We start from the raw sequence: 19,478 nt of genomic DNA on the forward strand, positions 1-19,478 counted from the left end.
GCCGCAATCGTAAATGCAGCAGCGGGCGCACACGGCGCCGGCGCATCTGCGGAGACTGCGACGTCACACCTCTGGAATGCGCTGCAGTCGGCGGCGGCGAGGACGACACAGCTGCGCCTCTCATGACGTCGCACGGCTCTGGCGTATGCGCAGTATGGCAGACACAGAAGCACGCAAAGCTCGGCTTCAACCCGCGTAGTGTAGTTTTACGCTACAAAAAACCTAGCTGTGAGGAAGGCCACCAACTGCCACAGCTACATCAGAAACATCTCTGAATGTCTGCAAGTACAGCTACTAGACATCTCAGTGCTTGCACTGTGACCGAGGATGGTGCGTGCGTGCGTGCGTATGTACAGTAGGACCTCGTTGATATATTCCTGTTACGTACATTTTCTCGGCGCCACCGTTCACAATCGAGAACACAAAAAATGAACCAACAGAGTTACGCTTATCTTTTATCGATTCATACATTCCCAGAAAACAATTTTTCAGCACCAATGTTCAGTACGTCGCCAAGCTAAATCATAGTATACGTTTTCCAGCCGCTAGATCCCACATAAACAAGAAAATGCGTGAGGCGCACGTGATCGGGAACAGTATATAGCTGCCCGCCGTGGCAGCTTCACTGTAATACTTGCCCGCTCGTCTCGCGGGAGAATGCCAGTGTGCACTCAGTTACTCACTTCGGTACCAGCAAATCTTCTCTGGGGTCGTCTCACGTGGCATTCACAGCTATCAGCGCCAATCCTTTCATGATAAACATCTTCGCCTATCTGTTTCACAAAGCATACTGCCGTCAGAAGTATAGCACATGCTTTTAATAGGCAATAACTGAAATCCGCCGCCGTTCCCTGCTGCAGGCTGCGATTGTATACGTTTTCCGGCTGCTAGATCATATGTTAACGAGAAAATGGCTTCTGGCTTCTGCAACTTTGGTCGCTTATTGCAAATTGTGCTTGCTTACTGCAAACTGTGGTGAGACTGCAAACTTGCTACAAACTGTGGTCGCTTACAGGGAACTGCAGTTGCTAACTGCAAACTTTGGTCGCTTGTGGCAACATACCGGTTAATTTTTGTAACGTACAAGCTGGCTCTACTGCTAAATTTACGTGACTGCCACATTCAACGCACCGTAAGGTGCAGGAGCATTACAGATTGGCGGCACATCAAAGGGAACGTAATACATGGAAGTCAATGGGATTTACATCAGGACCACGAAAACACTGATGTAACAGCAGGGAAAACGCTGCAGCGAGGAACGTATCAGCAGGGTTCCACTCTAGTTAAATTCATCAGCTTATAATCGTGAGCAGAAGAGGTGGGCTTATAGTCGTTTCAAACAAATACTGCTCATTACCCAGTACAATCAACGGGTTGCTGAGAAGTCTGAATACAGTTTGTTGGATAGGCACTTGAACATGTACCAGCTGGTATTATGAAGTGGTGTTGCAAGAAGTAGTCTATATCGAAAAGCATTTGCGTACCTGCCAACTACAGTCAAATCCCGATATAACAAATCATGTGGGAATGCCAAAAATCTTTTGTTGTTCTGAACGGTCAATATAGTGAAAGCTGCAAAGTTAACCATTCCACCCATCAATCCATCAGTTCAGAAGTTGTTACCATTTGAGCTATCCACGAGAATGTCACTGTTGGCTTTTGGCCCACGCTGTTGCTATTTTCCACAGATTCCGCTGCCTCGAACCACCGTATAATAAGTGACGCGCACAAAGCACACACTGACGCCGATAGAACTACTGACAAAAAGGAAGCTCCCTGTCGCCTCCAAAGAGTATTGTTTCTTGTTGTTTGTTTTTCACATTCCTTGCCGTGGACACCACAACTTTCTCACTCGAGGCGTACGCCTGAACTATTCCAAAGCACAAGCACACGTAGACAACACCGTCTGGAAAGTGCAAAGTGCGACTGTGTGGCATTCCTGCAAGTATGGAGGTTACGTTTCTCCGTGCGGATAGCTAGTACGGCTGCAGAAAGAAGTGCAAAAGAAAGAGGCTTGCGCAGAAAGAAGGGCGAAAGAAAAGAAAGAAGTAAGAGACGCACCTCCGTTACTAGGTAACAGTTGCCTGGGCGGAGCATGTGCTCGCAAAACCCAATGCACCGTCATCTCCGCAATCAATTTTTAAAAATTCTCCCCTAGTTTTGTTATTGAGTGCCGTATCAGGTTTTCCGAGCCCATGCACCGTGACGTCTGCTTTCTGCGCCTTGTCGTCTGCTAGCCTACTGTTTCGGCTGCCATGAGGGACACATAGAAATCTAATAATCCCAAGATTTCGGAATACTAGTTCATAGCACGGAGGTATTGTTAACATGACATGGGAACTGAATAACAACCGTTATTCTGAAAAGTACGGTATTCTGAAATTTGTAGTACTTAAATATTTTTACATTGAAACTATAAGAAGTCAGCAAGGGAAACCTGAAAAGTTCGTTAATGTAAAAAGTTCATTATGTGGCGTTCTTTGTAATGAAGTTTTACTGTATTACAACCGTATCATGAAATTCCCAGCTTTAGCACTTGTTTGTTATCATTTTATTGACACAAATATTTCACTACTGTATTTACTCGCATAATGATCGCACTCGCGTAATGATCGCACCTCTGAACTTTGTCGTCAAAATTAGATTTTTTTTATTTCCCGTGTAATGATCGCACCCCGAACTTGCCACAGCGATATGTCGTGTGCCAAGTCTAGCCAATAATGATTGCGCTTACCATCTGTCGAATGCTATGCGAACGACTCTTCAAGACAAACCAAGCGGTCTGCATGCACCAAACATTCTTAAATAGATGCCTCATTTCATTACTTTCATCACTTTCCGCACTTCCATAACTAAAAAGAAGCTGCAACCAAACTTGCCTTTATTATGTGTAGGCTTTATAATGGTTGTGGTCAACAACATCAAAAAAGGCACCTTTCGATTCTTCTCTTCTGCACTCGTGGGCACGCAACAAATCGCAAGCGGCAACCATAGTAGCTATGTTTACACTGATACGTTAAAAGTGTACCCTATTCATACGCCGACGTTTGTAACACAGCTAAGATATTCGCCCACCCTTAGCGGAAACGTGCCGTATTAGGATAGTACTAACGACGAATGCCGCAGTTTCCGCAGCATGCCCGCCATGTGTTACTATGTAACTGGCAGCTAAGCACACCCATCTGCTTCTGTCCTCTCAAAGTAGACATGTCTACGTTATTGCCGCAAACTTACCGATATTAACGATATTATTCATTGCTGATACAGAAGAAACTGTTTCAGTAATGTACTCACAAGAAGAAAAAAAAATGCGTTCGGCGCATTCGGCTTGCTCCGCCAGCCGCCATTTTTTGTTTTGGTGTCTCGCACTACATACAGCGGCAGTCGCCTATTTGCTGACTTGTTGTCATCCCGCAACAAATGCGGGATGAAAAAAACAATTTTTTTTGCGGGAAATTTAACCCATGTGATGATCGCACCCCTGAATTTTTGTCAGTTCTTTTTGACAAAAAAATGTGATCATTATGCGAGTAAATATGATATTTTTGATTCTCATATGGTCTAGGGCAACAGAAAACTTCCAAAGGGAGACTTCCAAAGTTGCTGCGACTTATATAGTGAAGAGTGCCTGTTCAAAGCATCCTTACAGAACAATATCTCTGAATCTGTAATAAACAGTGAACATATTAGCAATATTGAAATAATATTTAGTAGCTTCTCAACAAATTTTTGTATTTTTTGCTTTCCACTGTAATGTTCTTTTGAATTCTAAGCTTGGCAGGTCTGCATTTGATAGCACACCAAATAATGCCACCTGGGGAAGGGCTACAAGCGTCTCTCTAGTCTTCATAGTGCTTTGTCCACTTTATGCAGATCAAGCCCTACGGGTGTTGATATCATGTGGAAGACCTGACAGAGGTGCTTTTAAATGGAAAATGTTTCTTCTTGCTCTTTTACTGATGCTACCTTACTGTTCTTTGCCCACTAATTTGTTCGTTTTTGTTAATTGGCTTTTCTTTCTTGATGCAGTCCCTAAACGTACGAGAGTTGGTGAAGCTGCGGAGTTTCTACGAAAAGGTTTTCATGACCTTCATCACTCTCATGCGGAAAAAGTGAGTCTCCAGCGAGCTCAGCACTGCCCGTTCAGCCGGCGTGCTTTGTGGGGAAGTGTTGGGGCAGTGCGGCCAACTTCCGTTAGTTTTGACTCCAGTCAATTCGATATTTTCTGGCAATTCGATGCCGAACGAAGGTCCCGGCCAGCACCTGTTTATGGACCCAAGCTTTCATTATCCTTTTGATTATCTGGCCTTCGTCGGATAATCGAACCTTGACCAGTCGGCGCACGCACACCTGACCCCCTAATGGTGACCCCTAGTAGCATCCCCTTTAGTGGTAGCAGTACCTGTCTTTCTCAGCAGAGCACATTGAATGTGCTGAACACACAGCATCTCTCGTTTAAAACGTCTATTTCCTAGGAACATTCTCGGGCAGTAACCTTAGCTCCTCACAATGTCTGTTTATGGTATTTACCCGACTTTAACGTGCCCCCCCCCCCCTTTCATTTCTTTCAGGAAAATTGGGGCTGAAAGTTGCCTGCACTGTTGCAGTTGGCAGTCGGGTACAAAACCAAAACCGCCTTCGCGGCGTTTGTATGCTTCACCGCATAACACAGATGTATTTTGGCGAAGCTGAGTTTAGGAAAGCTGCTGACATGGTGTAACACTCGCATATTAGACCCTTAACCATTTTTCTTGCTAAAATATAGGGTGTGCACTAGATTTATACGTTCTTTTTAACCTTTAATGTCATTTCTATGTTAGTTTTCTACTTTCGGCGCATAAAAAGTGTACGCGCACTTGATTCGAGGGCTTGTTATAATCGAGCAAATACTGCCGAATGAACGAGCGGTGTGTTTTGGCGTTTCTTCTGCACCTTGTTTAATTCAAACCGCTAGATAATTCAGTCAATTTCGTTGGTCCCGTCAGGGCCGGAATAATGGAAGTCGACTGCATTGAAAGGAGAGAATGGCACTCTGAAAAGATAGTGCCAGGAACATTGTCAACCGTATATGCTAACGTTTCTGGTGCCAAGTCATGCTAAATCTCGCTAAAGCGATCACGCAAGAATTCAGCCCTTGTTTTCACAATTCCAAACCTCGCATTTGCATAATAATCGGTGATTTACCTATAGTCACTCTAAATGTGCAAATTCATGAACATCCTTTAACAAAAATAGAAGTTTGAAACATTTGGTGGCCACAGCTTGGTTTTCAAAGAAACCACTAAAACAAGTTTACACGCAAAGCAATTCAGGAGAATTCTTTTGTGTTAACGGGAGTAGACAATGAAATCTTAAATGTATGCGTCTTTTGCTTCGTAATCAATGTGATATACTGTGTAAAATTTTTCTGGCACACTTCAGATTTTTAGACTAAGCAGTTCTCGTTTTGATACCTGAGAAGCCTCGAGGGGCAATGAGACAATTTCTCAGACAGACCACAGCGTATTGTTTCGAGCAGCCCTCATACCTATGTCCTAGTAGCTCCCTAACCTAGCGACACCTTTTAAAGCCGTGTAAAGTGTTCATTCATTCATTCATATGTTCATTCATTGCCTTTCAGGGAAAGCTTCTGTGACATGGGGGGCGGCAGCAAGATTCGGTCGGTGACGAAGAACTTTGAACAGTTCATCGATGAGGTGGGAGTCCTAATTCACCATCCTTGACTTAAACATATGAACTCACTGAGTAGCCGTGCCCGCAGCTTTAAAGGATATTTCTCAACATGTTTTCATTTTTGCCTGCACATTGATTGCACCTCTGAGATCCCTTCTTAGCAACATTCCATTCCAGTTCATTTTATTTTATTTGGGCCAATAGCTGAAGCTAGTGGAAACCCAGGGTCACACGCAATACCATACAGCAGGCCTACATTCATTTGTCTCGTGTTAATTAAATTATTTAGTTAATCTCATCCCAGCTGAAGGGGGGCCTAGCTAGTGCCCATACATTTATTTATATAGGCCAAAAGTCCGTTATTGTGATCTTGAAATTGACCCTCGCCAGACAATTCAAATTTAACTTGTCAGTGCACGCATGGCTGACCCCAATGGTGATTCTAATCGTCACTTTGATAGCTGTGGCATCTCTCTTGGTGGCACTAGGGAACAGTGACTGCATGTGAGACACATTATTTGCCACCAAAAATTCCAATTTTTGGCCGGCCTTCGGCAGATATAGGAGCAGAAATTGCAGCTCAATAACGCGCCATGTTGCCCAAAAATTTGGTTGGAAAAATTGCCTGTGCCTCATTATCTGATATGAAATGAGAATGCAATGCCTTGTTGAGCAGCGAGCAGAAACGTGTCAATCCCACTCGTTCATTGTGAATCAGTTCACACCTGTGATGCCTTCCACGTAACAATCTCGTCATATCTTGAAGCATAGGAGTGTGCGATCTAATGTTGCACCAAATTCCATGACCCACACCTGTCTCTCCTTCAATTCGTGACATACAATTTTTTTTTTTCAATTATTATTGTAAATGGGAGCAGTTTGAGATAATTCTAACGATTGTAGCATTGCTTGCTCTGTATAAAATGGAGCACAGCAAATTTGCGGGCATAGGACGGGGTTAGCCAACACAAGACAAGTGGAAATATTATATTCTTGGGGAGGCCTTCGTTCTGAAGTAAAATGTAAATTAGGGCTAATCATTGCGAATGCAGTTGCCGACCGATTTTCCAGACCTCGCGGGGACCGAAAAGTAGTCCAAGAAATCAAACATTCCAAAAAATTTGTTCAGCCAAAAAAAAAACAGACTATTACATTTACAGCGGCTTAAAAAAGTATCTTATCGACTCCCTGCCTCATACTGCGCGTGGAGGCGATCAGATTTCCTTGGATTTGTGCTAGAGGGACGTCTCTGCATAGAGTCGCCTACGCGTGGAGGCGATCAGATTTCCTTGGATTTGTGCTAGAGGGACGTCTCTGCATAGAGTCGCCAAGAGCGTCACCCTGTTGGCGATCTTCACCAATGGAGGTTGCTATGGAGATAGAAGAAACGAGCCACGCTTCTTCGCACCACTTGGCTCTTGCGAAGGCGTAGGATGTGGCACCAAGCACAAAAACGCAAAGCTGCACAAACACACACAAGGATGCGACATCTCCGAGACATACCAAAGCAAACAGAATGACACGCCAGAATGATAACCAAAACTGGGAGGGGCGGGGGGACGAAAATAATAAAAGAAAGGATTCCGGCACCAAGTGATTATCATGATAGTGATGGCCGAAGGGGGGGGGGGGGGGGGGGGGGAAGAAACAAAGAAAAGAAAGGGTGTCTCCTGAAGCGCAAGCTATTGATGGCGTGCACCTCCTGATCTTGGAGGCTATAAAGCAGGCCACTGGAAGCCAAACCTGGCCAAGACAGCGGGATATCCAACATGGCAGCCTCCAAGATCAGGTAGCGTCGCTCGGAACTAGCGATTTAGTTGAGAAAAATCTAACTTTGGGGCCTAAGTTCGTCTGAAAAATCGGTCTTGCAAATGCGTTAGCTCTACGGGAACCCTGACGGGTGCATTTATCAAGTCCGTAATATCCATCAAGTCTGAATTTGTCGAGTTCGCAAGATCTGTCGGCGACTGTGCCTTTAAATGTTTGTACCCGAAATGCCTCACCTGTGCGTGTCTTGCAGATTCCCATGCTGATTCTTCGGATCGAGGAAATGCGATTGGCTGTACTCGAGAAGGAGAGTTACACAGAGTGGAAGTTCTTGTTCAGGTTGGGCACCTCCAAAGTGGTGAGCATTGTTCCTTCACTGCATGCTTCAGCGCTTGGGTTTATACCCTCAAGCAATTTGCTGGGTGCATCTGTCGAAGAGTGAACACGACGAAGATGACCGCGAACTGGCCCTTGCATAAGCTGTTAGCTGTAGTGGTCAGCGGTGCAATTCCCTTTTCTAAATGTACCAGGTTCACTCGACTGTAACGCAAGTTATTGTCACAATTTTCGTTGCTTGAACTCGACCCTTGCATTATGTTCGAATAATGGCAAAATTGACCATTTTAGTGCAAATGTTCTAAATCTCGCGGTTTTTTAGCATTGCGTCGGCAACCTGTACCTTTACGACTCGGTCCAATCCCATAGCCAAAGCGTGTTCGAATTGACGCCATTTTCGTTGCGCTTGGGATTGGTATTACTGTTACGGGGCTGCACTACCCTACGGCCTTTCACACTTCGACTCCCTTTATTTGGGACGTTATGGCGACACAATGCATTTGGTATGACACCCGCTGCGAGAGCCGAGTCGGGCAGATTTCCTGTAAGTGAAACCATCTCCCAAAGTGATCGCCCAAGAATACCGCCCAGGCTCTGCCTCGTACTCAGACGACAGTGATTTGAAAAGAACTCATTTCCAAATTGCAGTTCCTTGAATAAAGGTACCATTTCCTTTTCCTCTAGCATCTGTCACCTAGCATTACATTTGCTGTTTTCAAATTTTTTTACATTACATGACTGGAAAGTTGGCATTCGAGTTACGGTCGAGTAAATACGGTATCTCATGAATGGTCCCATGTGTAATTATAGTGTCAAAAAATTTAGCACATAAACAAAGACATTGGAAAGATAGCTCAACACAAGCTGTTATCTTGTGCTATTTGTGTTGTATTAGTGCTTGTGTTATCTTCCCTATGTCTTTGTCCGCTTATGCAAAAAAATTTTCCACATGAATAAATACCAACCTGCTCGTTTCACTCTTCTTATTAGTGTCCTTATTATTAGTTCTTATTAGTGCTTCATTCATGTAACAATATGAAAGAGAATGTCCAAATTGCTTTTGATAGGCTTCAGTGGCTAAACGTGGGTGCCCCACACAAGAATGTTGAATGAGACTAAACATTCTGATGAGTAGGTTGCCTGTTGCACATTACAGTGTCAGATTTGATTTCACAGAACACGAGTAATTGTTTGCTGGAAACAAATTCAATGTTGCCTCTCGTATTTCTCATGACTGTACATGCTAAAGACGACTTGCCCGTTGCGGTAGCATTCCACCGCTCAGCACAAGGTTGCGGGCTCAATTTCTGACCGTAGCAGCCTCATTTTGACAGGAACGAAATTCGGGAACACTCTTGTACTTGCATTTAGGTGCACGTGAACAGCCCCAGAAGGTCGAAATTAATGTGGAGTTGCCTCACTGTGGCGCCTTTCATGGCCCCAATGTACGTAACACTGGGACGTTGGACCATGAATCAATCAGTCAGTCATCTACGGTGCGATCTTGTACGCGTTACAAAATTGAACGGAGGTGGTCTGCTCCGTTGCGTTCGTCCGATAGCAGACGACACGGAATGATTGACAGCAGATACCACGTCACAATTGACGTCATGGCGTTCGTCACAGTTCAAATTGACCGATCTTGCACGGCTCGGTGGAATGGACCGCCTCCGTTCTATTTTGGAATGTGTACAAGATCGCACCGTTACGCTGTGTTGCAAATGTCCTACGAAATCCTGTGGTCCTTCCACCTTGGGCACTCGCCTTGCTAAGCTCGTTGCTCTGTCACTCAATCAATCGGTTAATCAGTTAGCCATCACCGCTTTGACCTATTTGCCGCTGCCCTACTGCATTGCATCACATTTCATCGTAGATGCGGGTGGAAGGCCACTTGCGTGAAATTTTGTAGGATCGACTTCCTAGCATTGCCTGGGCCTTCGGTATCCAAGCCTGGCGCACGAGGAATAGAACAACCTCTTGTTGTATTAGTAACATTGTTTAGAACAAAGTGCTAGGCATGCTGTTACGTTGAGAACTAAATAAAGGGGAGGGGGGGAAAGCAAATTGAAGATCGCCTTATATCTGTGGAAAACACGGGGTAGCACAGAAGGCGATTGAGAATGCAGCGTCTCTTTTCCGAACCTGCCACTCCCTTTGAAACTCAGACTTGGCACAAAGTAGCCTGCTGAGCTGCTGGAAGGTATTGTATTTACTCGAGTGTAGGTTGTAGGCTGATCCTAGATAAATAATGTTGGAAAGTCATGGGTCAGTTTCGATTCTAGGATGTGGTGTAGCTACAACCGTCAGACACTGCCGATTTTATCGGGACGCAAGGAAAATTGGGAATGTCCATGCAGGAAAAAAGCGAAGGAGTTCGCAAACATTCGAAGCATGCAATTTCAGAAGCCTGTCTACTTTGATGTGCCTTCGACATGTCTACTTTGCTTAGTCATCTAGCGAACTGGGTCGCGGTGGCATGGAATAAAATCTCGGCCAATCTGATAATTCGAGTGTTGTGAAAGTGCAATATCTAGATGATGTTGCATGTTCTTCTCGCAGCTAAATGCTTCTCTTTCTTTTTTGACTAGGCTTATGTTCGCAGAAAATATTTTCATTTTCCGAGTTTCCAAATTTCCGGGGTCAGTCAAAAATTGAGAATTGCCTAGCTTCAAGTAAATGTGGTATGCATTTCAAGTAGGGGTGTGTGAATATGAAATAGTAGATTACGAATCGAATATCGAATCGAAATAGAAGTCAAGGTATACAGTATGGCCTACTTCTACTAAAGGGACATCCAAATTAGTATGCCAGCAGTGATTACAGCTCAGTTCAGTATATGAAGGTCTGGGAAGCATTTTTTTATCAGTAGAATGTGTTGAATAGAATCAAGTGCTTTCTTTCCTCTGAAGCTAAAGAATTAGTGGTGTTATACGGAATACCAGTGAGGTTCTCAGTTTAATGCTGGACTTGTGTTTTATGGCAATCTTAAATTACATGGAAAGTTGTGCTTTCCACAGGGATGGAAGTGTTGCACCAATTGCGCCAGCTTGTGCTAGACCACTCGCTTCGAATGAAGTCGCTAAATTTTGCGGGACGTTCGTGTTCAGCGGCAACCACACAACCATGTGTTGGCTAGTATTTAGCCCTAGAAGTCGAGCTAAAACAATCCGTTTCATTGTCAGCGTCCTTGAAGTATGGGTGTGTTTGGTGGCTCATTGTAACACGGCCGCATGAAAACGAAGATCCTTTGGGCTATACAGTGCATCACGAATGTTTTATGTAAGTCTTGTGCGTCTGTGTAATTTTTCGGACTAGCTAAATATGACTTGAACTGGCACTCTCTCTATGGGACAGTTGGGAAAGAAAGCCGTGCTCTCAGCTGGATGAATGAGTTGTACGGTCTATCGTTATATGTCTTAGGCCTCGCTTGTAAGCCCTATTGTTGAAACTATGTCGATTAATGGCAAACACATATATTTTGCACATGCAACACGTCCGGTTTCATTGATGGTAGAGTAGCACGCTGACAAATGAGCTTCTTGCTTTCGTGAAACTTCTTGGACAGAAATATCTAATGGCAACCGTCATTAGACTCACATTTTCACTCCGGTTACTCTATATTCTGCACAACCATGCACCATACAAAATCAGACTTTTCCGGCCGCAAACCAAGGATATAAAGTTTCGGTTTTAGTCTATCGTAGTGGCCAAATGGCAGTCGTATGCGGTTGGAGAATAGGGGAACGACAGACATTGCACGGATCGAGGCCCAAAATTTTGAGAAACCATTGCAGCCCTAATAATTGAGGTTGTGCAAGATATTGGTTGGCGATGCTGATCGGAAAGCCACTGAACACTTTTTTCTCCCTTGGTTCTTTTCGTAAATGTCAGTTTTTCTTTTTATTTCTTTCCGTCAAGTTATGGGGAATACTGACAAACATGCAGTGACCAACAAAGTGCTAACTTCACATTTATTTCGTGGTTCTTTGCTATGCCAACTGAAAGCCACCAAGAATTATATAACTGAGGGCATTAAGCGAGCAGTGTTCACTCTATGCTGATGGGTATTGTTCGTGGTTGTCATAGTCAGTATTTCTTGTTCATTGTGCATGAATATGTCCAATTAGCTAACTTTATAAACTAACCTGGTCGACGAGATGTCAATGAAAATTGTGGAGGATGTTGAGACATGAGCGATAACTGGATTTAAAGCAACCTAGGATTTGCACAATCCAATATTTTTACCCAATTAGTGAGGTAATTAACACTAGCTAAATAAATTATAATATTAGTTGCTTGTGCACAACAAAAACAAAACTTTTGACTAGCATTAGCAAAAGCCTATCAACTTAGAATGAATGCTGTTTGCGTAAATCCCTCAGTTATGTTTTTTTTTTTTTCACCGCATTTAGTTGGCATGTCCAGTATGTAACTTAATAGTGGTTTCCAAGAAACGTGTACAAGTTTCCTTTTGCCGGGTGTTTTAATTTTTTTTTTCCTTTAGTTCACTTTCCTCCGCCTTGTGGGGCTCCAGACCTGCTCCAATATGCCAAATGGGCTGCTCCCAGAGCTGCTCCAAATCTACTTTGGCCGCTTAGACCCCTGTTTTCAGTTCTCTCCCGAAATTCAGAAGGGCGTTCCCATCATTGGGGCAGGTGGGTCATCGGAAGGCCAGTCTGCGCTACAAACGAAAGCGTGGGCCATATCACATGACTCGATCACCGCTTCGCATGTAGACATTGTTGGGTTGACGCCCAGTGGGTCCACTGCGGTTGGCTCCAACGGTAAAGGGGCGCGTTTTCATTGTCAGGTTTGGTGTGTTCTGCCACCTGTCAAAGATTCCGAAATTGGGGAGGATCAAGGCAAGTTTCACGTGACGCAGTGAAGCAGCCCGCCCGACACCCGACAAAGCAGCGACAATTAGGCCTAATAGCCTAGACAAGTGTGGCTGTGACAAACATTCACTGCTGGCCAATGTGGTAACGGGCCAGAAATCGACACAGAATGCTTGCCGCTATAGTATGTTCGTACGGGCGACTCATCAGTGATCTGTCCTGAGATGATGCGTATGGATCATGTTGACAGCTGTTGAAGCGGCATTAATTTCATCGCCGCCGATTTTATATGATCTAAGTTCCCTCGCACATGCTTTTGCACTTTTCAAAACATGCGCTACTTTTGTTTTAGTTCCTGTCTGCATCACATTATCATTTCGATCGGTCCTGTCGACCTAGATGAACATTATACTGACAGAGGCTGCCTGAACCCTCGGGGTGCCTTGCGATCCCCGCATGGGGCCAACCGTGGGGAGCGCATGCAGCAGGGCAAAAGCTCTTAGAGAGACTAAGTCCACGATCGTGTCAGCCAGGGCGGCACATCCGCAGCGCGTTCACCCAAAATAATGAAGTGCTCGCTTGCACAGCATCGAGCATGAGGGGCTCCATGGCATATGCAACATGCAGCACTGCGCAGGTCTCTACACCAATCAAATATACCGAATAATTTTAAAAATTCAGTAGTAGATGTTCGATTCGCGAATCGAATTATTCAAATGTTCACTGTTCGGTTCGGTGATATCCGAGTATTCGCGCACTCCTAGTTTCGAGGGTTGACTTGAGGTTCGAATTTTGCATGACTGTTGCCGCGCTCATCAAAACATACCGCAGGGGTGGGTGCTGAACAAGCTGGTGAGCCACCGTGAAACACTGCACCTGGTCATGACGCGCCTCTGCGACCTGGTGGCACGGGACCAGTTCACGGCAGCTCTCGTCGAGCTGGGCATCGTCGTGCCGACACCCGAGGTGCACCAGAACGGCGTAGAGGAGGACGATACCACCTCGGCTAAGGCCTCGCCTGACAGCACGACAGTGACGGCCGAGGCGGACGGCATCCGCTGTGGTAGCAGCGCTGGATTGGCTGCGGCAGCGGCTTCTGCAGAGCCCAAACAGCCGCAGAGCGAGCCGATAGAGTCGTTGTGCGAGCCGCCACCAGCCAAGGACAGCCGGCTGGCGAGGGACAGCTTGCAGCTCTTCCTGGACGGCAAGGGCACGGACATGTCCTTTGAGATCGTCACAGCACCGGGTATGTCGCGATCTCGTGCTTTTCACAACGGGGAGCATTGTTTGCCTCAGTCAGCCACCTCGTGCCTGCTGTGGTCTGTCCAGCTTGCTTCACCATGCTGCTTTGGGAGGTGGCGCTGCAAGTTGTGGGGTGGGAGCGAGCGAGTGCAGTTAGCAGTGGTAGGCACGAAAGTGGAGTGATCCCATTCGATCGTTGCCAAAAGCAAATGATGATCCTTCAGCGCTCAAATTGTCGCTGAAATGGCCGCTGTCTAGTTCGAAAGACCTGGAAAAGCTCCCCGTGTCGTCAAGAGACATGAGCTTTGCTTTTTTTTGGCATTAGCACCACGTGTGTTGCGCGTTTAGCATTAGTTCTGCGTGTGCATTACGGTAGCGTAGGATCTGATGTCATCGACTCATCGTGACATCACACAAAGTACCTCGTTTATTGATTATTTAATATTATTGATGAGTTTCTACGCAAATTGAACCACCCTACAAGTGAGACAGGACTGTCAATGCCATTTGAAAATGAAAATATCCTAGTAGTGTTAAAAAAACGCCGGAGTTGCTCTTTAAAGGGAATGCATAACTAGTCTACAGACCAACATAAACTGAATGCAGCATTAACGTTATAAAAAAAAGTGCTTCATATTATGCACTCCGTAGGCCTATACAGGCAAAAAATCATTGCCATGGCCTTCGTGTCAAAGCTAAGATGTAGTCGGTCCGAAAAAAAGGATAATGTGGTTTCCCTTTAACAGTGAGCCATAACTGTGCATTTCTATGTTATAAAATTGTATTTTGCGAATTCTGCTCATACAACAGGATCCTTAAAAGTGCTTTAATTTTTTTTAGTCGCTCCTAGCCAACATGAACCTTGCAAGTATAAATATAAATGTTTCTTTCGTTTTGTTTGTCTTTCTTGCTTGTCGGCCACCCCTAAAGGCTACAGTGGTGATTCGAGTCCAGAGCCAGTCAACGACGCCGTCTCCGGTGGGCACTGGCAGATTGGGGCCCACCGGGTTGTCGTGGCGACCCGCTGCAATTGGTTCAAGAAGGCACTCCTGAGTGGCATGCGGGAATCCATCGACAGGTCAGTGCCCCCTGCCTCAAAACTTCAACTGTGCAAGTGGTCGTCCCACGGCCAATCCACAGTCCTTACACTGTGTCTTGTAACATGCATATACAGTAGGGCTTCATTGATAGGTTCCTGTTGAGTGTGACTGGCCAGTGCCATTGTTTGTGATTGAGAACACAATATTACTAAATACAGTTGCGCTTCTTTTTTAGCCGGTCAATACGTTATCGAAAACACAGTCATTGGGTGCCATCTGCAGTTGCATAGCGGCTTTGGCTTAGCGGCTTTGGCTTAGCGGCTCTGGCTTAGTGGCTCTGGCTTAGTGGCTTTGGCTTAGTGGCTTTGGCTTAGCGGCTTAGCACACCCCCGAATCGAACGCATGCCCCTTTCCGTGCACACAGAAGAAAACATTAAGGCTCCTAAACAAAGTAGAAATCTAATGTGCACCTGACTTTTTCTTTCTTTTTTCTTTTTTCATGAAAAATTGCCATTGTGTGTGTTCCACAATGGGAGCCGGTTCCCTAATGTTAGCTTCGCCGCACATTCTTTTAAAGACAGCTTCGCCGCAGTACAGCCTTGTGATGTGGTAAACCGCACAAGCGTCACAAACGCGGTTTTGGTTTTGGATTGGCACCGCGCAGCCAACTTTCGGCAATTTTCAACAGAATTCAGGCATGCGTGGTGGTAAGCTTCTAATTATCTGGCGAAGGCCAATTTTAGGATTTTGATAACAAATTAACCGCAAATGAAGTTAACGGAGATCTGCTGTACACCTGCAACCACATGCGCGCATTCACACACATGCGCACAGTTAATCGTACACAGTTAATCGTACACAGGACATCTTGGGTGCGATCTTGTACACGTTCCAAAATCGAATGGAGGCAGTCCCTTCTTTATGTCACGAAATAGGCGGTCCGTGCTCTACGTCACAAAATGGCCGGTCCATTCCGGCGCATTCGTCCGATAGCAGACGACACGGAATGATTGACAGCAGATATCACGTCACAATTGACGTCATGGCATTCGTCACGTTTCAAATTGACCAATCGTGTGCGGCTCGGTGGAACGGACTGCCTCCGTTCTATTTTGGAACGCGTACAAGGTCGCACCCCTTGTCTTCCTTTTGCAGCTACTTCTTAGAGATGCCATGGCAACAAGCCAAAGTAGCCAACTTTATTGACGTTATCTGTGCAAGGTGCTCAGGTGTTCGATGGGATTTGCTGTTCCCGTTCACCCCCCACCTCAATGCAGGAAGATAGTGGTGCACGACACGCATCCCGAAGTGTTCCAGCTGTTCCTCGAGTACCTGTACCGTGGCTGCCTCGACTCGCAGCACCTCACCACTGAGCAGCTCGTCGAACTCATGCAGCTTGGGGACCGGTACGAGGTGAGTCGGCACAGTTCTCACTGAACCAGTCTAGGTGTCACAGGGTAGGAGGCACACGGGGGCCGAGGAACTGCACTTTCCGGGGCGATCTGAGCGTGACATAGCTGATGCTCCGAGTGACTGGGCTGCTTCCCTACTGAGAAATTCTGCATAATGTCCACCGATTCCGGCACATGTTTCCTGGACCGTTTCTATGGCTCAGTGGCAATAGCAATCCGCTGCCGAACGACGAGGTTGCGGATTTGGTTCCCAGTCGCAACACACGACAGCGGCGTTTTACTAGTAGGGCTTGAATGTGCCATTCTTTGGGCGGAGAACCCCAGGCAGCTAGAACTTGTCAAAATTAATCTGCAGCCCTCTATTATAGCGTCTGTGTGCAGCTTTAGACTTCCAACTTTACAATTTCATTTTAATTCTTTCGGTCACGGTTTCTCCATTTAGAGGCGCAACTTAAGTTTGAATGTCCCGAGAAGAAGTGACGAAAAGGGAAAAAAAAAAAACTCGGGACAGGGCACTGGACGTAAACCTGGCCCTCTGCTAACGAAAACCAATGTTATAAGCCACTTTAGTTTCGAGAGTAACACAAGGCTAATTGTATTTCAGACGATGCACCACCATGTATGTCTCACAAGAAGTTTGACGTGTTGCCTTGTATTAGTATTGTGAACTTGTTTTCTCTCTTGCATCAGCAGGCCCTAAATTCAATAGTAACCATCTCATCTACTTGTAACAAATGTTTCTGTTCTCTTCGTGATGTAACACATCATCTCATGGGGTTCAACTTCTATAATCAAAAAATTTTTTTGTAATTATGACCAATGGCATGATGTGACTAAAATATTCGTATTACTGGCTAAAAAAAAAATTTTTGTTCCCTGCAAAGCTTGACCCGTGTTTCTGAAAACCTATACTACTTTGGAAACCTTAAGGAGATACCGTCGTAATTCGAGACGGAAGGATTCAATTTAGGAAGTGACTATATTGAGGGGCCCCCCTCTCAGTAATCGAAACACTATAGTGTAGGAGGTGCAACAATAGCCGATACAGAATCCATGCAGCTGCGGTCCCTGCTCGAATCACATGTCAGATAGACTTTTTTTTTTTCTTTGAAATACTGTTGTATGTTTCACATTTTGTCTGTTTGCACCTTTTAGGTTGAAGGCTCCGTAATTCTGTTTTAAAACGAACACGTAAGTGTTCGGCGACCCTGGCGCTGGCAGCAGTGGTGCTGGCAAAAAAGCGAGAGCACCGAAGACACGCTGCTAAAGTTATGTTAAACGCACCCCAATGACACGGGCCAACCGCTGACTAACGCAACTCTATGCACATGATGTGCGTAATGTGCATAATGTGCGTAACAATAAAAAGAGACCCCTTCATTTTAGCAGCTACACCACGTGATGGGCCCCTCAGCCTAGTGAGTGCCTTTAGATTAACACTGAATATGATCGACAGGGGATGATGAACAAGCGATTTCATCCTGAAAGCAACATTCCAACAAGAGTTCTTGTTCATGCATGTTTTTCGGTGCATGATAACATGTCTTTGGTTAATAAGTGCTGGTTGGCCTCCCGGCATCTCCCTCCCTTCTCTCTCTCTCTTTTCTTTTGCTTATTTTGGTCTGTAAGCGAACAGCTACTGCAATTTATACAGCCCGTAAAACTACGAGTCTCAGTTTGTGTAACGTTCTAGCACTTTTCTATAGCCGGCAATGCCCTGCTCCACAGGCAAAAACTACGACTTTGTTTCTTTAGTTTTCTAAACTTTTCTTGGTCTCCTGACTTGACAGGTCGACATGCTGAAAGAGATCACCGAAGACGCCCTTCGTGACCATTTGGACGAGGACTCTGCCCTGTTCTTACTCAACTTGGCTGACCAGCTTAACGCTAGGGATCTCAGGGTGAGTGCAGCAGGCTTGTGCATGCCTAGCACAGGACAACACATCGGCATCTACGGAGAGCAGTGTTCGTGGCAGCGAGCCACAATGGCATGACTGGCATTGTGCGAAAAACGATGTCGCCTATAGGCACCAACATGCCCTGTGCTAGTTATGCAAAATGTCGCGAAAATTAAGGTCATTACCCGAGGCTACCTTCTCTCCTCAAGTGATTGATACTTCAAGCAGTGCATCCCTACGCAACGACATTGCATAGCCGTCACCATTGTGTGTTGCCGTCATCATTAGGAAGAGCTTTGTGCTGAACTGTCAGTTTTAAAGTGCCCGATTTTCCTTTTTTCTTTTTTTTTTCTCTTTCTTTTTTTCAGAATTCGGCACTTGAGTTTGTCGCCATCAACAAGGACGTGGTAAAAAGCGACAGCTACTCGGAGCTTCCAGACGATCTACAGACCGAGATCATGGAAACCATAACCTGGTTCAAGCTCAGGTCTGAAACACTTTTTCTCATCTTTGGATTCCCGGTTTATACAGAGATGGGGTGTGACATTGAGAGCAGGTTTGTGCGAATACTCGAATATCACCGAATCAAATCGAATAGCAAGCATTCGAATAATTCAATTTGCAAAACAAATATATTGTCACGTGGTACTGACCGTGAAGAAAGCAGCCAAACTGGGAAAGATGAAACTAGCGTTTTATTGGGCGAACTTGTGCCCTCAAAAACAGGCTACACTCAAAGAACGGCGACAGTGGCGAACACAGTCGGCGATGGCCGAAAATCTGATCAGCAGCTTAAGCGCGTCGGCTTTTATACATCAGTCGTCGAATGTTCCAGAGTAATCGCTGGGACCCGCGTGCCTTCCACAAAGTTCTATATTATTTGTGTCGTGCACACGTGCAATCAGATTACACAAGGTTCGGTCACAGACAGCGGATGGAAGCATCGATGACATTCCAGAAACTTCCGATACATTCAGGCGCGTCCTGCGCTGCGTGATAACATTTCTTAGGCGGTGAAACGTGTCGCCCGATAAAGACAAACAAGTACACCGTGTCAATATACTATTAAATTTTTTCTAATATTCAGCATATTCGGGGTGGCGACCCACGAAGTGCCACATGTCACATGCTCCGCGGAGCCCCTCGTTCTCAATGCCACCCGATTGAGAGTTTCACTTCATCTGCTGCTCAAAAGGAGCAGCAATCACGTCATGGACCGGCTCACACGGTAGCGGACTGTGTCACTGCGAGCACTACCCTGCATGGTCCGTTGCG

General features: G+C 45.5%; 1 protein-coding gene across 3 annotated transcripts in view; it reads left to right on the forward strand.

The window, feature by feature from the left end:
• LOC126528936 (uncharacterized) overlaps positions 1-19,478 on the forward strand; it is a 69,320-nt gene that overhangs the window by 20,503 nt on the left and 29,339 nt on the right. For all 3 annotated transcript variants that reach the window (XM_050176522.3, XM_072290024.1, XM_072290025.1), the window contains 8 exons: positions 4,030-4,112; positions 5,621-5,696; positions 7,694-7,798; positions 13,443-13,857; positions 14,784-14,931; positions 16,171-16,306; positions 18,096-18,206; positions 18,572-18,690. In XM_050176522.3, the coding sequence (XP_050032479.2) occupies positions 4,030-4,112; positions 5,621-5,696; positions 7,694-7,798; positions 13,443-13,857; positions 14,784-14,931; positions 16,171-16,306; positions 18,096-18,206; positions 18,572-18,690 (1,193 nt within the window). The remainder of the gene's footprint in view (positions 1-4,029; positions 4,113-5,620; positions 5,697-7,693; positions 7,799-13,442; positions 13,858-14,783; positions 14,932-16,170; positions 16,307-18,095; positions 18,207-18,571; positions 18,691-19,478) is intronic.

This window comes from Dermacentor andersoni, chromosome 8, assembly GCF_023375885.2.
Source record: "Dermacentor andersoni chromosome 8, qqDerAnde1_hic_scaffold, whole genome shotgun sequence".
Taxonomy (NCBI): Eukaryota; Metazoa; Arthropoda; class Arachnida; order Ixodida; family Ixodidae; genus Dermacentor; species Dermacentor andersoni.